This window comes from Eubalaena glacialis, chromosome 18 (assembly GCF_028564815.1).
Source record: "Eubalaena glacialis isolate mEubGla1 chromosome 18, mEubGla1.1.hap2.+ XY, whole genome shotgun sequence".
NCBI classification, from domain to species: Eukaryota; Metazoa; Chordata; class Mammalia; order Artiodactyla; family Balaenidae; genus Eubalaena; species Eubalaena glacialis.
The window spans coordinates 10,793,945-10,810,716 of record NC_083733.1 but is presented as its reverse complement, the minus strand read 5'-3'; the positions used below and the strand labels follow the sequence as shown (position 1 = coordinate 10,810,716).

General features: G+C 40.1%; 1 protein-coding gene across 1 annotated transcript in view; it reads right to left on the bottom strand.

Annotated features, from left to right (window-relative positions):
* The window catches only part of ADAMTS18 (ADAM metallopeptidase with thrombospondin type 1 motif 18), a 152,192-nt gene that overhangs the window by 29,535 nt on the left and 105,885 nt on the right, over positions 1-16,772 (bottom strand). Inside the window, exons 14-15 of the mRNA XM_061173193.1 lie at positions 16,031-16,154; positions 15,054-15,298 (exon numbers count right to left, since the gene is read on the bottom strand). Of these exons, the coding sequence (XP_061029176.1) occupies positions 15,054-15,298; positions 16,031-16,154 (369 nt within the window). The remainder of the gene's footprint in view (positions 1-15,053; positions 15,299-16,030; positions 16,155-16,772) is intronic.

Genomic DNA, 16,772 nt, shown 5'->3' with positions numbered 1-16,772 from the left:
CTTCCACTGCCGCAGGGGAAAGGGATCCTCAGTAGAAATGCAAAGAAAAGAAAAAATAACTTTAGTTCTTGCCTTTTCAATGCCAAGGACTTATGTTCTGGTGATTTAAGAGTGGTTTAGCACATTTTCAATGAGCATTTGAAATATAGTCTACTTTTACCTTTTAGACAGATTCTAGAACCTAGGCCATACATGGCATGTGGTTTCACTGTAAAAATTTTAAAATGTTGCTGTGAACAGCAGGATGCATTTAAGAGAGGGAGGAAAAAAAAGGACTGTGAAGGTCAAAGTGTCATCACTATTAAACAAACAAAAACAACCAAGATGTCAAGTTTCCCTAGGCTTCCAGTAAAGCAATCCATAAAATATTATTGATCCTACCACCAAGAAGAGAACGTAGGCACTCTCTCCCATCAAATGTGTTTCTGCATCTGGACCCACACATTCCTCCTCTCCTTCTGTTACCCAGGATGTCCTGTCCTGGCTCCTCCCAGGATGCTCAGCCCGGGTTGTCCACTATTGCCGTGGATCCCATCTTCCCTCACCCACTTAAGGGCATCACTGCTAGTGTCATCCCCTCTCTCTTGAGCCTTATTGAAATGTCCCTGTCTATTGGATCACTCGATAAGCACATGAACATGCTATTATATCCCTCATCTCAAGAGGAAAAAAATGATCTCACCTCTACATACACTTCCAGCTCACATTCACTGTTTCCCTTTATAGCAAAAATCCCTCTAAGAGTTGCCTTGACTTTGGATCTCCGCATATTCCTCATTCTCCCGTGGTCCCTCTTTCTCAGGCATCCCTCCGCACCACATCACTGAAACCTGTCTTTCAAGGGCACCTTGTCACTTCCAACAGTCAACGGCTTTGTCTTACTCAACCAATCACAAGCACTGGACATAGCTGATCACTTCCTCCTGTTTTCGCTATTAGAAACCCATCATTTCAGTTCTTTTCCTCCCTTACTGACCGACCGACCTTCATTCCTAGTTTCTTTTGCTGAATCCTTATTTCCTAATGATTCAATGTCAAATTGACTTCCAACCTCTCGACCTCTTGTTTTTCTATACTCACCCCTCTAGGTGATCTCATCCAGTCCTGTAGTTTAAGTGCAATCTACAGGTTGACCACTCCCAAATTTGTAACTCTACACCAGCGCTTTCCAATAGAACTTTCTGCAATGATGACAAGTATTATACTATAAACCTGTGTTGTTCCATGTGGCAGCCGCAAGCCACATGTGGCTCTTGAGCACTAGTATACATTGTGATTGAAGAATAAAACGTTATGTTTAATTTAATCTAAATCTAAACTTAAAGAACCACATGTGAGTAGTGGCTACCATATGGGACAGCACAGCTGTAAATGAAACCCATCCTCTGACCTCCACATTCACATAGTTAACTGTCTATTGAGCATCTCTACTTGAATGTTTAAAAGGTAAACAAAGTCCAACAACGAACTCGGGATTTTCCTCCCTGTTCTCTGAAAGGCTGTTCTTCCCAGTCTCACAAAATGGCAACCCAATCCTTCTAATTGTTCAGGCTAAAATAGAAAGTTGATCTCCTCTCTTTTACTCACACCCCACACCTAATCGACCAAGAAATGGTGTTGTCTTTACTTTCAATATTACTCAAATCTGACCACGTCTCACTTTATCTATTGCTACTGTTGCTTCCTTGGTCTAAGCCGCCATCATCTCTTTGGATTTCCATAATCATGGCTCTCTAGGGATGAGGAAAAGCCATATTCTCTAGCGGAGGAGATGGACACATCCACGCTTAAAAATAATATCGTTACTTAAGAGGTTAAAAACAAAGTGCCATATAACCTGCCAAGGGAAATCAAATGTTACTGTGAACTTGGGGGGAAGGGGATCACATGACTACCTGAGGAAACTGTGTAGCTGTTACTTAATTAATGAAGTATTTTGGTGATGATTCCCGCCAAGAAGCCACAAAAGACCAAAAGAATTTGTTTTCTTTGAGGATTTCTATTCCCCCCAAAAGGACAAACTTTTATATTGAGTTTCCCACCTTCCTTCCCTTAGGTGAAGCAAAAATATGTAAAGATCCTCTGAAAAGTAAAACGTCTGAGCTAAAAGTAGTTAATAGCAAGAAGGCAACTAATCCATTTCATACTATCAAGGTAATAAAAGAAGCGTACTTATGCAGCCACGGCAAGAAGAGAAATAACTCCCACGATTTACTGTAAATGTGCACAAAATTATGCAACTTTAAATTACTAACTCATAACATATGTCGTAGCTGATTATTGTCATATTACTAGTATAGTTCTATAGCCAATGGCCTACAGGACATATTGTTTATATTTTGTTTGTTGGACATATTAATGCATTCATTGAATGCACAAATGAATAAGACTCTCAACTTTAAAAAAAATCAAATGACTCACGGCTTCACTATAATGTGTGTGTATCTGTAAGGTCACAGGAGAGTTCTATGTGTAATCATGTAGGTTGAAAGACAATATTTGTATAAACCAGCAGAAAGCTGACTTTAGAATTTACTTTAACATCAGCTCATAAAGCCTTCTTAAAGAAAGTAATTATTTAAACAAATAGACACCAAGATCAAATATATAAAAGATGAGTATTTGCCAATTACATTATTTGCTTCTCTATGATAATTTAGGCATTCTCTGCTCTTTTCCTAATCCTGTATGAGGAACAAAGTAACCAAGAATGGAATACACAGCAGTTGTCTTATCTTTTACTGTTTGATGCTTGCAATAGCGAATCCTTCGGAAATAGACTGATCGTCTGGCTGAAAGAATCTCTAAGTCCCTTCTTTACCCCATTCTGAAAAAAGACTGGACTTTGTTAAAAAAAGAAAAAAAAAGTCAATCCCACCCTCAGGAATGGCTACATAATTTGCGGGGCCCAGAGCAAAATGGAAATGCAAGGCCCCTTGTTTAAAAAAATGATTAAGGATTTCAAGCTGGTGACAACAGAACAGTAAACCAAACATAAGGCACTTCTGGGTCCAAGGTCCCCTGTGACTTTGCGGGTTCCACGTCCATGAAGCCACCTCTGCCCAACCTTAAGGCTGAGGTTTTCTCACCTGCATCAGTTTTAAGACACAATTAAAAATGTTCCAAATTCTAAATGGTCCTGTGGTCTAACAATGACTTTGCCCACTCCTCTTAGTGGAGATGACACCCACTAATTTGGCAGGCTTGGCTATACCTAAGTACCTCAGTGTGACCATGACCATCACCTTGACCACAGACAGTGCGACCCACCCGAAGCTCGGAAGCAGGACCGTGGGACGACGTGTGATAACCGCATAGCTAAGATTCTAACTGCCTCTGCGGATGCCGAGGAACGAACACATCTGAAACAATACGTCATTTGAAAATGCTAATTCCCATCACTCACATCTATTTAGAAATATTTTCAGTGACCCTGTCAAGCGCAGTCAATAACTTTTTTCAGCACTAGTGGAGAACACAAAGGCCCTCCAGGTCACATGGATGCCACAACCCTCCCCCACCCCCCATCATAGCATAACATCACAATAACGCCCCGTGCTGCCTGTCGGACTGTATAGCCCAGCTGTGAAATGCACAAGTTTGGAAAGACCGCCAGCAATTCAGTCTACTTAACTGGACTTAGTCCAGAGGATTTTCCAGCCAACTGGCACTGGGTCTCTAACTTACAGTTGGCAAGCAACCTCCTTAAATGCTTCCAGGTCCTCAGTAGAACTGTTCAGTGTCTACCTTTAACACACCAACCACCTGACTTCAGACACAGCACTCAGCGGCTCTGACCGCAGGGTGCGGAGCTATAAAATTTACAGCTTCTTAAGTTGGAAAACCACAGACGATGGGGCTGGACTCTACCAACTGCCCTCCGAAGGAAGGGGGATGCAGGTTCCGCTTGGGGCACACAAAGTTAAAACAAAGGACACATTGAGTAGTCTTGGGTAAACAGCTTGCTTTCTGTCACTCCCACTTTTAATTTGTAATGTGCAAACTATAAATGCCTTCAATCAGCTTCATTTTTGTTTCATTACTTAAGGCCCATTTTTCCTTTTAAGGAAGTTGTCCTAATTCTCCCATGGAAACTAAAGAGTTATGCATAGGTTCTGAAGACCGACTTTTTATTTAGTGCATGCTTGGAAGCTTATTTCTTGTCTTCAGTAATGTACTTGATCGCTTTAAAAAATAATAGCAGCAATACTTAGTGTGTTATGCCAGGCAAAGCACTGTACAAGCATTATCTCATTTAAAGCTGACAACACTCGGGACTTCCCTGGTGGCACAGTGGATAAGACTCTGCGCTGCCAAAGCAGGGGGCCCGGGTTTGATCCCTGGTCCAGGAACTAGATCCCACATGCATGCCGCAACTAAGGAGCCGGCAAGCCGCAACTAAGGAGCCCTCGAGCCACAACTAAGGAGCCTGCCTGCCGCAACGAAGACCTGAGGCAACCAAATAAATAAATATTAAAAAAAAAAAATAAAGCTGATAACAATACTGTGAGGAAGGCACAGTGCTGTTAATATCTTAGTACTGTAGATGAATGCACCAATACACAAGGCCACGTAGCTAGTAAGTAGCAACACTGGGAACTCAAGTCTCTGATATTGTCCGACTCCCAAACCTGACATCTTAACTCTTGGGACACTGCATCTCCAGCTCTGAAACGTCACATCTAGGATTCTAATTTAAAGTTCTAAAGACTGGATGAACCGTTGAAAAGACGTTGTCACCGGGATCCAAGAGCATGCTATAACATTTACATTGTGCTATCGGGTTCCAACCTGAAAATGTTGTTTCTTGAACACGCTAATATCTGACTTAAGGATACATGATTTTTAATCTCCTCAATCCATTTTCCCCTGCATTTATAGAACTGTTGGATTTCACCATTGTTTTAACCGCTGAAATACAACCTACTTTATAGACTGACCGACCCCTTCCGATAAATGATGAATTTCGCCGTACATTACGTGTTGACTAAGTCAGGGAAGGGATAGTTTTGTAGTGTGAATTCCTGTTTTTGTATAATCCTGTGATTTTTTGGAAGCCTCGTGATGTGAAAAATCAGCCAGTTGTCTTTGCCTTCTTGTTTGCTTTAAAGCCTGAAAAACATGACCAGGTATCACCACTGCTATTAGGTGTGAGTGAGTTGGATTTGACAAGACACAGCACCACAAAGACCCCGATCGGGGCCTTGGAAGTACATCTGTGAGGCAGCTTCAAAGGTGTGGGCTGACACATTGAACCCCGACTACAGTTCTAATTCAACTCATCAACATTCCTCAGAGTTTAGTGAAGAGAAATAGTGTTCTCCGACCTGTCACAGAAGTATTTGCCATGAATTAACTGGAGGCCTGCACTTCAAATAGCAAATGGCAATCTCTAGACAAATGATGTGGCATCATGAAAGCACATATGAATCGTCCTCTGGAGTCTGGAGTTTCCTATCATCTGTTCTGAATTTATTCTCCATTACTTCTTTGCCTCTTTTGTGTTTTGTGTCTTCACTCCATCCCTGCTCCTTGGATAATCTCCTTTCCCTTACACTGATTTTATCGTGAGGCACATCTTTACTCATTTCAGCCCCTTCCCCTTGCGGGGGGCGGGGGATGCAGACAGCAGGGTCACAAGGAAGGAGCTGGATGAGAAGGTAAGTCTCTGTCAGCGATGCTTGCACACGGTCAACTCAGTGATCAACGTGCCTGTCTGCCTGGTCCCCCGCCACCCCATCATCTCCTTTTGCCAAAGAGTGGAGGAAGTTGTTTATTATAGTAATTTTCTTTAGATGTCTTTTTCTGCCTTGAAACTGGCCTGTGGTTAACCTATTTCTCACTTACTGTCATTACAAAGGCTGCTGTATTTGTCAGCTGCAGGATTCTCTCTTGGTACACGATTAATTGGGAAAGGGTTTTCAAAGAGTTAAACACCCCCTTTTGCCCCTTAACAGAGACAGAAAAAAAAAATCCTTAACATAAAGGAGAGCTTTCATTTTTAAGACCTTTTTTTTAAAAAAAAAGGAATGCTGTAAAAACACAGGTGATCATATTTCAGTCCTAGACTAGCAACCTGTGTTATCATGTCGTCCTGACTCACTGTTTATCAGACAGAGATGAAGTTACTTTATAAATGAAACACTCATGATGAATTTCCTCACCTACCCTCCAACTGCATGACAGTTTGATGGAGAATATGACTCATTCACTGTTGTGTGTGAGAGAGAGACAGATAGAGAGAAACAGAGACAGAGAGAAACAGAGACAGAGAAAGAGAATAAAGGAGAGGAAGGAGAAAAGGGAGGGAGGGACACGAGAGGGGGAAGGGGGAGGCGGGGAGGTGGGGAGAAGGGGGGAGAGAGAGTGTGAGAGTGTGCATCAGCTAGCAAAAAAGCTGATCTTCAGTCACTTCTAAAGAATGTATCATCTCTAAGTGGACACCTTCACTAATCATGAAAAAAAAAAAGAGAATTTTTGTGTTTTCCATTCTCATTGCCAAGGCTCCCTAAAATTATATCTTAAATGGGCCTTTTGCACTGCACTTACACAGAGGACAAAACCAGTGACCTTATGTTACCGATAGCTCAATCTCAAAACGGAAAAACATTAAATTTTCAGCCATACTCAAAACGTCCAGCATATAGACGTCTACTTCAGATTAAATGATTATTTTTCCACGAAGGCATGGGTAAATTTCAACTCTGAACTTCAGTTTTCACATTTCTACCACTTCAAAATTTAATTCCTTGTACAAGACACACACACACACACACACACAAATTTATTTACGTGATGTGCAGAGATTTAGTTTTGCTTGTGTTCCCAAACCCAGTTAAAATAAATATGGTAGGTCTATGCATAGTATCCTGAAGACTATTGAAATATAAGCTGACTTTTAAATCTTTCAGATGACTAATGAGTGCACTAGTTCAATGAGAAATTCCTTAGACTCTATGCCAGACTCACGTTGTAGGGGATAAGCTGAAATAAAGAAAGATGTGGAAATTATCTAGTTTATAATAACTGTGTCTGTAGTGATCTCAGAAAGTATATGGTTGCCAAATCAATATTGATTTCTTTCTGTGCTGGGGTGTGCACGTGTGTGAGTCATTTTCCCCTGGGCAATGCAGAAATATGATACAGGGTCATGAACATTAGCTCCATTTCTCCAAGTCATTTACATGTATATGGATGTCTGTACTTCAAAATAAAAAGCTGATTGATGGACTTAAATAATGCCTAAAAATTTAAGACCTCAGACAATCATATAAATCCTTGATTACCCTTAGGAATTTCCTCTTGGCCACTGAGGAAATTAAGGAGCCAGCTCAGTCTAGATTGACATCCACCTGTTGCTAATGTTGGACCATGTAGAATCCGGGTTCCGAGAAGAATGAAGGTTTGTAACAGAGACTGTATTTGAAAATTGGGCAGGCACATGACTTGGTGATAAAAGTGAAAATCTGTTTTCCATTTAAACTGAGCTTCCCTATGAAGACATTCTGTAAAGTTTTGACATTAAAAATAACCAGAAGCAGAAGACACTTTTGTGTCAGGCCATGCACTTATTTCTTGAGGTTAACTGACAGCAGTCAATCTGTCCCAGGACTGCATTACCCCTGCCTTGCACTAGAAAACACCCAGAAATAAGTGAAAAGACCTGTTAAACCCACCACCCTGGGAGGGCAAGTTGCTGTTCTCCCAGATTAAGGTAAATCAACTGTGAGCTAACTGGTCAGCAAGTTCTTATGTGTAAATTATTCACTTTGGGAAAGGCAAGCCTTTTAGAAAGCAGATCGATTCCTCAAATGCAATTGAGGAGATCAAATTTCAATATTTAAATGCCCTTCACTGTACTTAACTTTCAACTGTACAATTCTAGGACTAGTCCTAATGATGATGATGAAATCCAGTGGTTTTTAAAATGTGTACCGCAGAAGTCTAAGCCTTTCAGAGAACTTCAGATTACGACTGTGGTTTGGGACAGAAGGGCAGAAATGGGGAGGAGAGGCTGGCCTCTGGGCCCTGTCACTCTTGACTATGGTCAGAGAAAGTCTCCTTTCACTTGATTTATTGTCTCCATGTATGATTTTTCAACTTTGGAAAGAAGATTCTACTATTTATTTTTTTATTTTTAATATTTATTTATTTGGTTGCACCAGGTCTTAGTTGCAGGAGGTGGGTTCCTTAGTTGCAGGAGGTGGGCTCCTTAGTTGCGGCAGGCAGGCTCCTTAGTTGCGGCTCGTGGGCTCCTTAGTTGTGGCATGAGAACTCTTAGTTGCGGCATGCATGTGGGATCTAGTTCCCTGACCAGGGCTCGAACCTGGGCCCCCTGCATCGTGAACGCGGAGTCTTATCCACTGTGCCACCAGGGAAGTCCTTCTACTCTTCAAATGAATGAATGAATTTTATCATCGGATGTCATTCATTCAGTAAATTTTTGTTTTTGAGTGACCACGATGTTCCAGATACTATGCCAATTGTGGAATCTACGAAGAGGAGTTAAGTCATCTTTCGGCAATATAGGGTTTCAGGTGCTTAGAAGTGCTTCAAGACAGTGTTACAGGACAGAGTAGAAGACATCAGTTTAGTCTGGGGAAATCATTTCCCAAATGAGAAGATTGGGCCTCAGATAGCTTAAGTGACTCATGCAAAGTGACAGAGTAGTATCTGAGTGACCTGTATCACCAACTATTTATAGAGATGTTCCCTGTTCAGACCCACGTTGCTTCCAAAAAGAATGGGATCAACATACCAAAACTCGCTCTTTACATTTCTTAAAGACCTGAGACTATAATGATTTGGTGACATGATTTATGTCTTAACCATTGGTGTATCTCCAATGTCTATATAGGGCTGGGCACAAATGGGCACTCAACAAAAGTTTAGTTTTCTTTTATCAGATGTCAAGAGGAAATAAACAGAGGAATACTGCTTTGAAGGTAGCTACCTAAATCAACACATGCCAAAGTAGTTGAAGATAAGACTTAGCTAAGATAGTGGGAGGATCTGATTAAAATAAATGAATGAGATATAAAAAGGGACATTATCCTTACACTGCCATCCTCATGTGTTCTGGCAAACACACCCTTCTGCTGAATTTTACACTATAATACGAGCTCAGTGAACGTGCAGTCATTTTAAGTGGCCAAGAGAGAAAGTGCTTTCTTTCACAGACTTATACTTTCTGTGGATAGAACAGCACTTTCCATTTTGGTAGGTTCCCACTTTCATCATCCCACAGGATTGTGAAACACATTCAACATTTCGTATTGGACTGAACATATTTTTGGCTACAAAAGTATTCATTTTGGTTCAATTCATAGTTGCATGGAAAGGCATATGAACTTTATTTAACTTCCTTTAAAGAAGAAGGCCATGGATTACTTGGATGTTGATATATAGCCTAGTTTTGGAAAATGTAATTTATCTCTTATTGTGATTTTCAGTTTTTAAAGTCACTGTGTTCTCTCGATTTTGGAAAGGCATGAGCATGCGATAAACACCGACCTGAAATTTGATGATGTTCTCCTGAGAGCAATAAAGTACAATTTAAATATTAAAGTCATTAGCCCAAATTCTTTGAAAAGATAAAATAGACATAATACTAGGTTACTGGATTGGATTTTTAAAAATCTCCTAAAATAGTTGCAAGTTTTGAATGAAACCATAACTCCTTTAAAAAATACAAGCAAGGCATGACCAATTAATCATACATGTTTCCCTCTGGAATATTTTCAGACAATTCACATTCTTAGGACATCAATTGAAGCTTTCATGGAATCTGTAAGTAGAATGTATACATAAAGTAAGACTTTGTAAAAACAATAGCTAAGCAAATGTGACCTTACTGCATTGTGGTGAAACTACAATTTTGTATTTATAGAGATCTTATTATAGTTTTTACCCTATTTATATAGTAGTGAAAATTATTTTATAAAACCGTACATATCCAGTTGAACCTGGGGAAGACTTTATGTTTTTATAATTTTACTAGATCTATCCAATAATTTATCCTTACATTTTGATTGTTTGTGTGTTTGTGTTTTTCCCCCAAGGAGCTGTCTGTATTTGCAAGGACAATCCAGCTGTTTTTGTTTGTTTCTTAGTTTGTTTTCTGGCTGTGCCCCACGGCTTGTGGGATCTTAGTTCCCCGACCAGGGATTGAACCCAGGCCCTCGGCAAAGAGAAAGAGGAGTCCTAACCACTGGACCGCCTGGGAATTCCCTGTACTTGCAAGAAAATAGATGACGAACCTGACCGATTTTGCAGAACTCCATCACCAACTGAGGCCACCCTTCCATTTCTCAAAAATAGCTCCTAATCATCAGGAAAATGTTTGGACCTGGTGAACAGTCCAAAGATTTAGTTTTAATCAGCACTAAATAATGGAGATGAGTGAGATAAGGAGTTACGCTTCAATTAAGCAAAGCCCAAATAAAAATTCTCAGCTTCAGGCTGGCATAGCGTTCGGTGACAATGTGGCCATTATCTGGTCAATTTGATCAACACAGACAATGACAGGGGACATTCAGGTTCTAAACATGAAAGTCAGAAGGAACTCTGTGATTCTGCTTTGCACTTTCCATCACTTCTTGTCTCATTCTTTGTTGTGGTTTTCCTGCAGATAACGTATGTTTAACAGCAAACCTTAAATTACACACAGAACTGTGAAAGCCTACCGGAATGGCTTTGTGATTATGAAGAAAATTGGACAGAGAAACAGCAACAACAAAAAATGGCTGCTTGTCATCAAGTAGTAAAATGCATATTTCTCATGAGGAATCATTTGGACTTAGTTCTGGTTGCCCGGGGCAGAAGCTCTGAGAGACACCCACCTTCCAATTTGGTAACTTTCTAGCCACAGAACTTGGTTTGTGTACATCTGCTTAGAGATGGATCAAAGGCCTCGTGGCAAAACTAATGAAACCATGTTGCTCTAAAACTAATCCCTTGCAAGCTAAATATACCTCTCTAAAGAAAATATACCTTTTCTAAAGAAATGGAAAAGATGTTTGCTGCTCAAATGCTTGATAGAAAAGAAATAAACATATCCATCTAAAAAATTAGGACTGAATAAAAAGTCTCAAAATCTTTAACCAGAAAGTTCAATTCCTATGCCTTAGGTGTAATTACAGGGTGATTTTAGGGCCTTGATTCACTGTTGAGCTCCAAACTACCCTAACAATAGTCCAATTTGATTTGGGGTTCCTAATCTCATCTTCTGAAATAAAAGAAACAACCCAATCAAAAAATGGGCAGATGATCTAAATAGACATTTCTCCAAAGAAGACATACAGATGGCCGAAAAGATGCTCAACATCACGAATTATGGGAGAAATACAAATCAAAACTACAACAAGGTATCAGCTCGCACTTGTCAGAATGGCCATCATCAAAAAGTCTACAAACAATAAATGCTGGAGACGGTGTGGAGAACAGGGAACCCTCCTACACTGTTGGTGGGAATGTAAATTGGTGCAGCCACTATGGTGAACGGTATGGAGGTTCCTTAAAAAACTAAAAATAGAACTACCATATCATCCAGCATTCCCACTCCTGGGCATTTATCCAGAGAAAACCATGGTTCGAAAAGATACATGGACCCCCAATATTCATTGCAGCACTATTTACAACAGCCAAGACATGGAAGCAACCTAAATGTCCATCAATAGAGGAATGGATAAAGAAGATGTGGTACATAAATACAATGGAATACTATTCAGCCATAAAAACGAATGAAATAATGCTATTTGCAGCAGCAACATGGATGGACCTAGAGATTACCATACTAAGTGAAGTAAGTCAGACAGAGAAAGACAAATATCATATGATATCACTCATATAGGGAATCTAATTTTTTAAAAATTATACAAATGAACTTATTTATAAAACAATCATGCAGATTTAGAAAACAAACTTATGGTTACCAAAGGGGAAATGTGGCAGGGAGGGATAAATTAGAAGCTTGGCGGTGCTTTGTGTCCACCTTGAGGGGTGGGATAGGGAGGGTGAGAGGGAGATGCAAGAGGGAGGAGATATGGGGATATATGTATATGTATAGCTGATTCACTGTTATAAAGCAGAAACTAACACACCGTTGTAAAGCAATTATACTCCAATAAAGATGTTAAAAAAATAAATATGTAAACATGCACACACAAAAATTAGGAGCTTGGGATTTACACACACACACTACTATATATAAAGTAGATAACCAACAAGGGCCTACTGTATAGCACAAGGAACTCTACTCAATACTCTGTAATAACCTATATGGGTAAACAATCTGAAAAAGAATAGATACAGGTATATGTATAATTGAATCACTTTGCTGTACACCTGAAACTAACACAACATTGTAAATCAACTATACTCCAATATAAAAAAAAAAGACCTGAGGGGGTTGGAAGAATATTTCCTAAAGACAGCTGCTCTCAATTGTGAAATCTTTGCGGGACCTTCTATCACACTGACAGAGATGACAGGACCTAGTATCTCAAGTTCACAAGATAATGGGAAATTAACTCATGGTCAAGACCTAGGGCCAGGGTTGCAAACTCAAATATCTACTGGGACCAGAAGTTCCTTTTTCATAAAAGATGTCAAAATCTATATTTTTATAAGAAATCACCTGATATTAAACCTCTGATCCATTTTTTGAAAATTATGAAGATCTGGGAGCTGGATTTGGCCTGTGGTTGCCAGTTTGCTCATCATGGTCTGAGGTTTAGGTTTTTTAAAAATATATCTGTTATATGCTCAGAAGGCAGAAGTATGGTAACAGTTAGAAACATTATGTGCCAAGCACTCTGTAAGCACTGAAGTTATCTTAAATTCTTCTTATGCTAGCACTGACAGTTACCTGGTATTGTTTGCCCATTTTTACAAATGTGGACATTAAGTGACACAGAGGTCAAGATACTTGTCCAAGTTACATAGCTAATTACAAGTCTGTACTCTTAACCATACGATGGGTACAACATCTGACTTAGAATCCAAAGTTATGTTTAGTCTATATACAATGGAATATTACTCAGCCATTAAAAAGAATGAAATAATGTCATTTGCAGCAACATGGATGGACCTAGAGATTATCATACTAAGTGAAGTAAGTCAGACAGACAAAAACAAATATCATATGATATCGCTTATATGGAGAATCTAAAAAAAAGATGCAAATGAACTTATTTACAAAACAGAAATAGACTCATAGTCTTAGAGAATGAACTTATGGTTGCCAGGGGGAAGGGTGGGGAGAAGAGATAGATTGGTAGTTTGGGATTGACATGTACACACTGTTATATTTAAAATAGATAACCAACAAAGACCTACTGTATAGCACAGGGAACTCTGCTCAATACTCTGTATTAACCTAAATGGGAAAATAATTTGAAAAAGAATAGATACATGTATATGTACAACCGAATCATTTTGCTGTACACCTGAAACTAACACAACATTGTTAATCAAATATACTCTAATATAAAATAAAAATTAAAAAAATAAAAAACGCAGTGGTTAAGAATCCGCCTGCCAATGCAGGGGACACGGGTTCGATCCCTGGTCGGGGAAGATCCCACATGTCGTGGAGCAACTAAGCCCGTGTGCCACAACTACTGAGCCTGAGCTCTAGAGCCCACAAGCCGCAGCTACTGAGCCCACGCACCACAACTACTGAAGCCCGTGCACCCTAGAGCCCGCGCACCGCAACTACCGAAGCCCGTGCGCTCTAGGGCCTGCATGCCACAACTACTGAGCCCGCGTGCTGCAACTACTGAAGCCCATACACCTAGAGCCCGTGCTCCACAACAAGAGAAGCCACCGCAATGAGAAGCCTGCACACCACAATGAAGAGTAGCCCTTGCTCGTTGCAAATAGAGAAAGCCCGCGTGCAGCAACGAAGACCCAACACAGCCAAAAAAAAAAAAAAAAATGTATTTCATAGCAAAAATTAAAATAAAATAAAATAGGTCCCTTCAAGGGGGAAAAAAGTTATATGTAGTCATACTTTTAAACTATCTTTTTTTATTCATCTTCCTTAGTAAATGTTGAAGACTAGTACCTTAAATAATAATAATAGTTGAATTAAGCTTATGTTTCCTTGATTCCAGAAGAGCATAGCAGTATGACTGGACTAAGGGCAGATATCATACTTGTAGATGGAAAAGATTTGGACTCCAATTCAACTCTGCTTTTTTCCTAGCTATGTGAGTTAGGCAAATCTTTTAACATTTCTTCACATTTCATTGCTTATTTTTCTGGCAAGTCAGTGAGGTAGGTTTTCTATCCCAATTTTGCAAGTGAGAAATTGAAACTCCACGTGACTAACAGGAGTGCCTGGTTACATGAGTCCTCAGTACATGGTGGCCACGACTTCTACACAACCTCAAGCAAATCACGTGCCTCTGAAAGCACACGATCAGCCCCATTTTACAAACTGGAAAAAGCAAACCCAGAGACGTGACGAGGACCAAAGAAAATGTACCCATGATAATTGCGTTACAGAGTCATTTGCAGACATGGTGGCTGTTTTTATTAACCTCATCATTACCCACTTATTATTTTTTTTCTTTTCTCACCTCTAAAGAAATGATAGCTTACAAAAGTAAGGTGGTTTGCTATGACTAAAACTTTCTTGACATCAAGCAAGTGTGCTCTCTGTTACATCACTCTGCCTCCTAGGCCAGTGGATCTATGTGACGAACAGCCACAATGGATGATCCCAACAGCAGACACAGACAAACTGGAATCATGTAAAGATGATTCCTTGTATATTCCTCAGCATTCAGAACAGCCAAGTGTACCCGTGAAAGGTTGGCATCTGCATCAATGTGAAAATGTGAAATCAACACATTCTCTCTGGGACCCATTGGATCCCTGCCCTCTTCCCCCAAATGGAGTTGCTGTCTTTTTCCCTTTGCATTTTGAGATTTAGCCTATTAGGAAACAAATTTGAACTAGGATTTTTTTTAAGCTAGCTCAAATCGGGGTCATCACTATAAATTCCGCAAGAGGCACTGAGAACTGAATAAAGAGAAGGGGCTTACTTCAAAGACCAGGGTCTCATTGGTGGGTCCCAGCGCGGACAGGCGTTCGGGGTGGTTGAAGGTGCGCTGGTACTCAAACACAGTCCCCGCGAAGGCGAACTCCCCTGGCCAGTCGATGCTCCAGCCCCCTGTGAGGTAATACTTGTGACTGAGGCTTCGGACGGCGAGGTAACTGGAGGATATCTGAAGCTCCTGGACCTCGATGCTGCGGGCGCCCGGTGGGATGGTGACAACCGGATAATATTCTAAGTGGAAAAGAACAAAATATTTCTGACATCCACATCGTGCATTGGAGATGGGCTCAGAGACAGGTAGTGGCCATTTTTACAGAGTGGGGTGTCTGATCATCAGCTGACATTCATTTCTACTCTTATGAAGTGAAAACACTCAGTTATTTCATTTTCCAAGTGGTAGGAACACCAGAGAGAGAAAATGGATGAACTTTTCCCAAGCACATGTGTATGGACAGAAAACACTCTTCCCTTTTCCAGAACCACAAAGGCCATGCAACTCAAGGATGCTTTTTATTTTTAATCTACATGGAAAAAACTTGGAGCCACCTAATCTCAACAGTGATGTGCAGAAGACAGGGCTCAAAGTTCAATTCTACTCAAGATAGCGAGAGAATTGCTTCAAATATTCATCTAACATTGTAAGTGTGGACCATCTAAGTTCCATAATACATTCTTTGTTTAACAAATGCACGTGGGGCATATGGCGGCCTGGTCAGAATATTGAAATTGCTAAGCAGAAAGGCGTTTGTTGAACACCCCTCTGGGATGTATGTACTGATGAAACTACTCACACGAAAAACCCACCAATCCTCCCTTGCTCTTGCATAGGCACCAAAAGCCATCATCTACTGTGTGTCAGGTGAGTTAGTAAAAGGCTCAAGCGTAGTTAGCATGACTTAAGTTTGTTCAGCAGCAAAGGGTGTGTCCCACCAATGACAGCACTGAATTTGCAGCATCACTTACCATTCGCTTTGTGCTGGTTGAGGTACAGGCCTTTATAAAACTTGCAAGTTGAATTGTCACCTTTGCAAACACCACAGGCATCTGAAACTGCTTTAGAGCCAAGTTCATGATCACATCCCACTGGCTGTAACCAAAAAAAAAAAAAAAAGGCAGAAAAATCAAAGATTAGAGAAGCCAGTAGCTTAGAATAACCAAGAGGTACATGATTTTCCATATTTACTGAACATTAGGAAGGTAGGGCAGCTTTATGGTTAAAAGCAGAGTCTCAAGTTTGACTAGGCATTCAAATCCTTCCTCTGTCATTACTGGATGTAAGATTAGGTAAGTTACATAACTTACAGACATCTGTAAAACTGGAATGAAACGTCACAATTGCTACTAATGGGAGGGGAATTTATTCAGGCCAGCTCTACCAGTGAAACATAAAAATGCTGGGACACCACCCCCTTCCCCACCACGAACACACACACAACCCTTAAAAGATCACAGAGCTCACAATCAAATTAAGACAAAAGAGAAAGTGGATACCAGAAGAAAAAGAAAAACTAATCTGAAATAAACAGAAGTGCTATTTCCAAACACACTTATGAGGTTCTAATCACATAGTGAAAATACTTAGTGAACACAAAAGAAAAGTCTACTACTACTATTATTTACATTCTAATTGAATTTTTACAACTACTGTGTAAAGTAGGATATATCATCATCTCCATATGCGGAAAGAGTGAAAAGGAAACTCAAA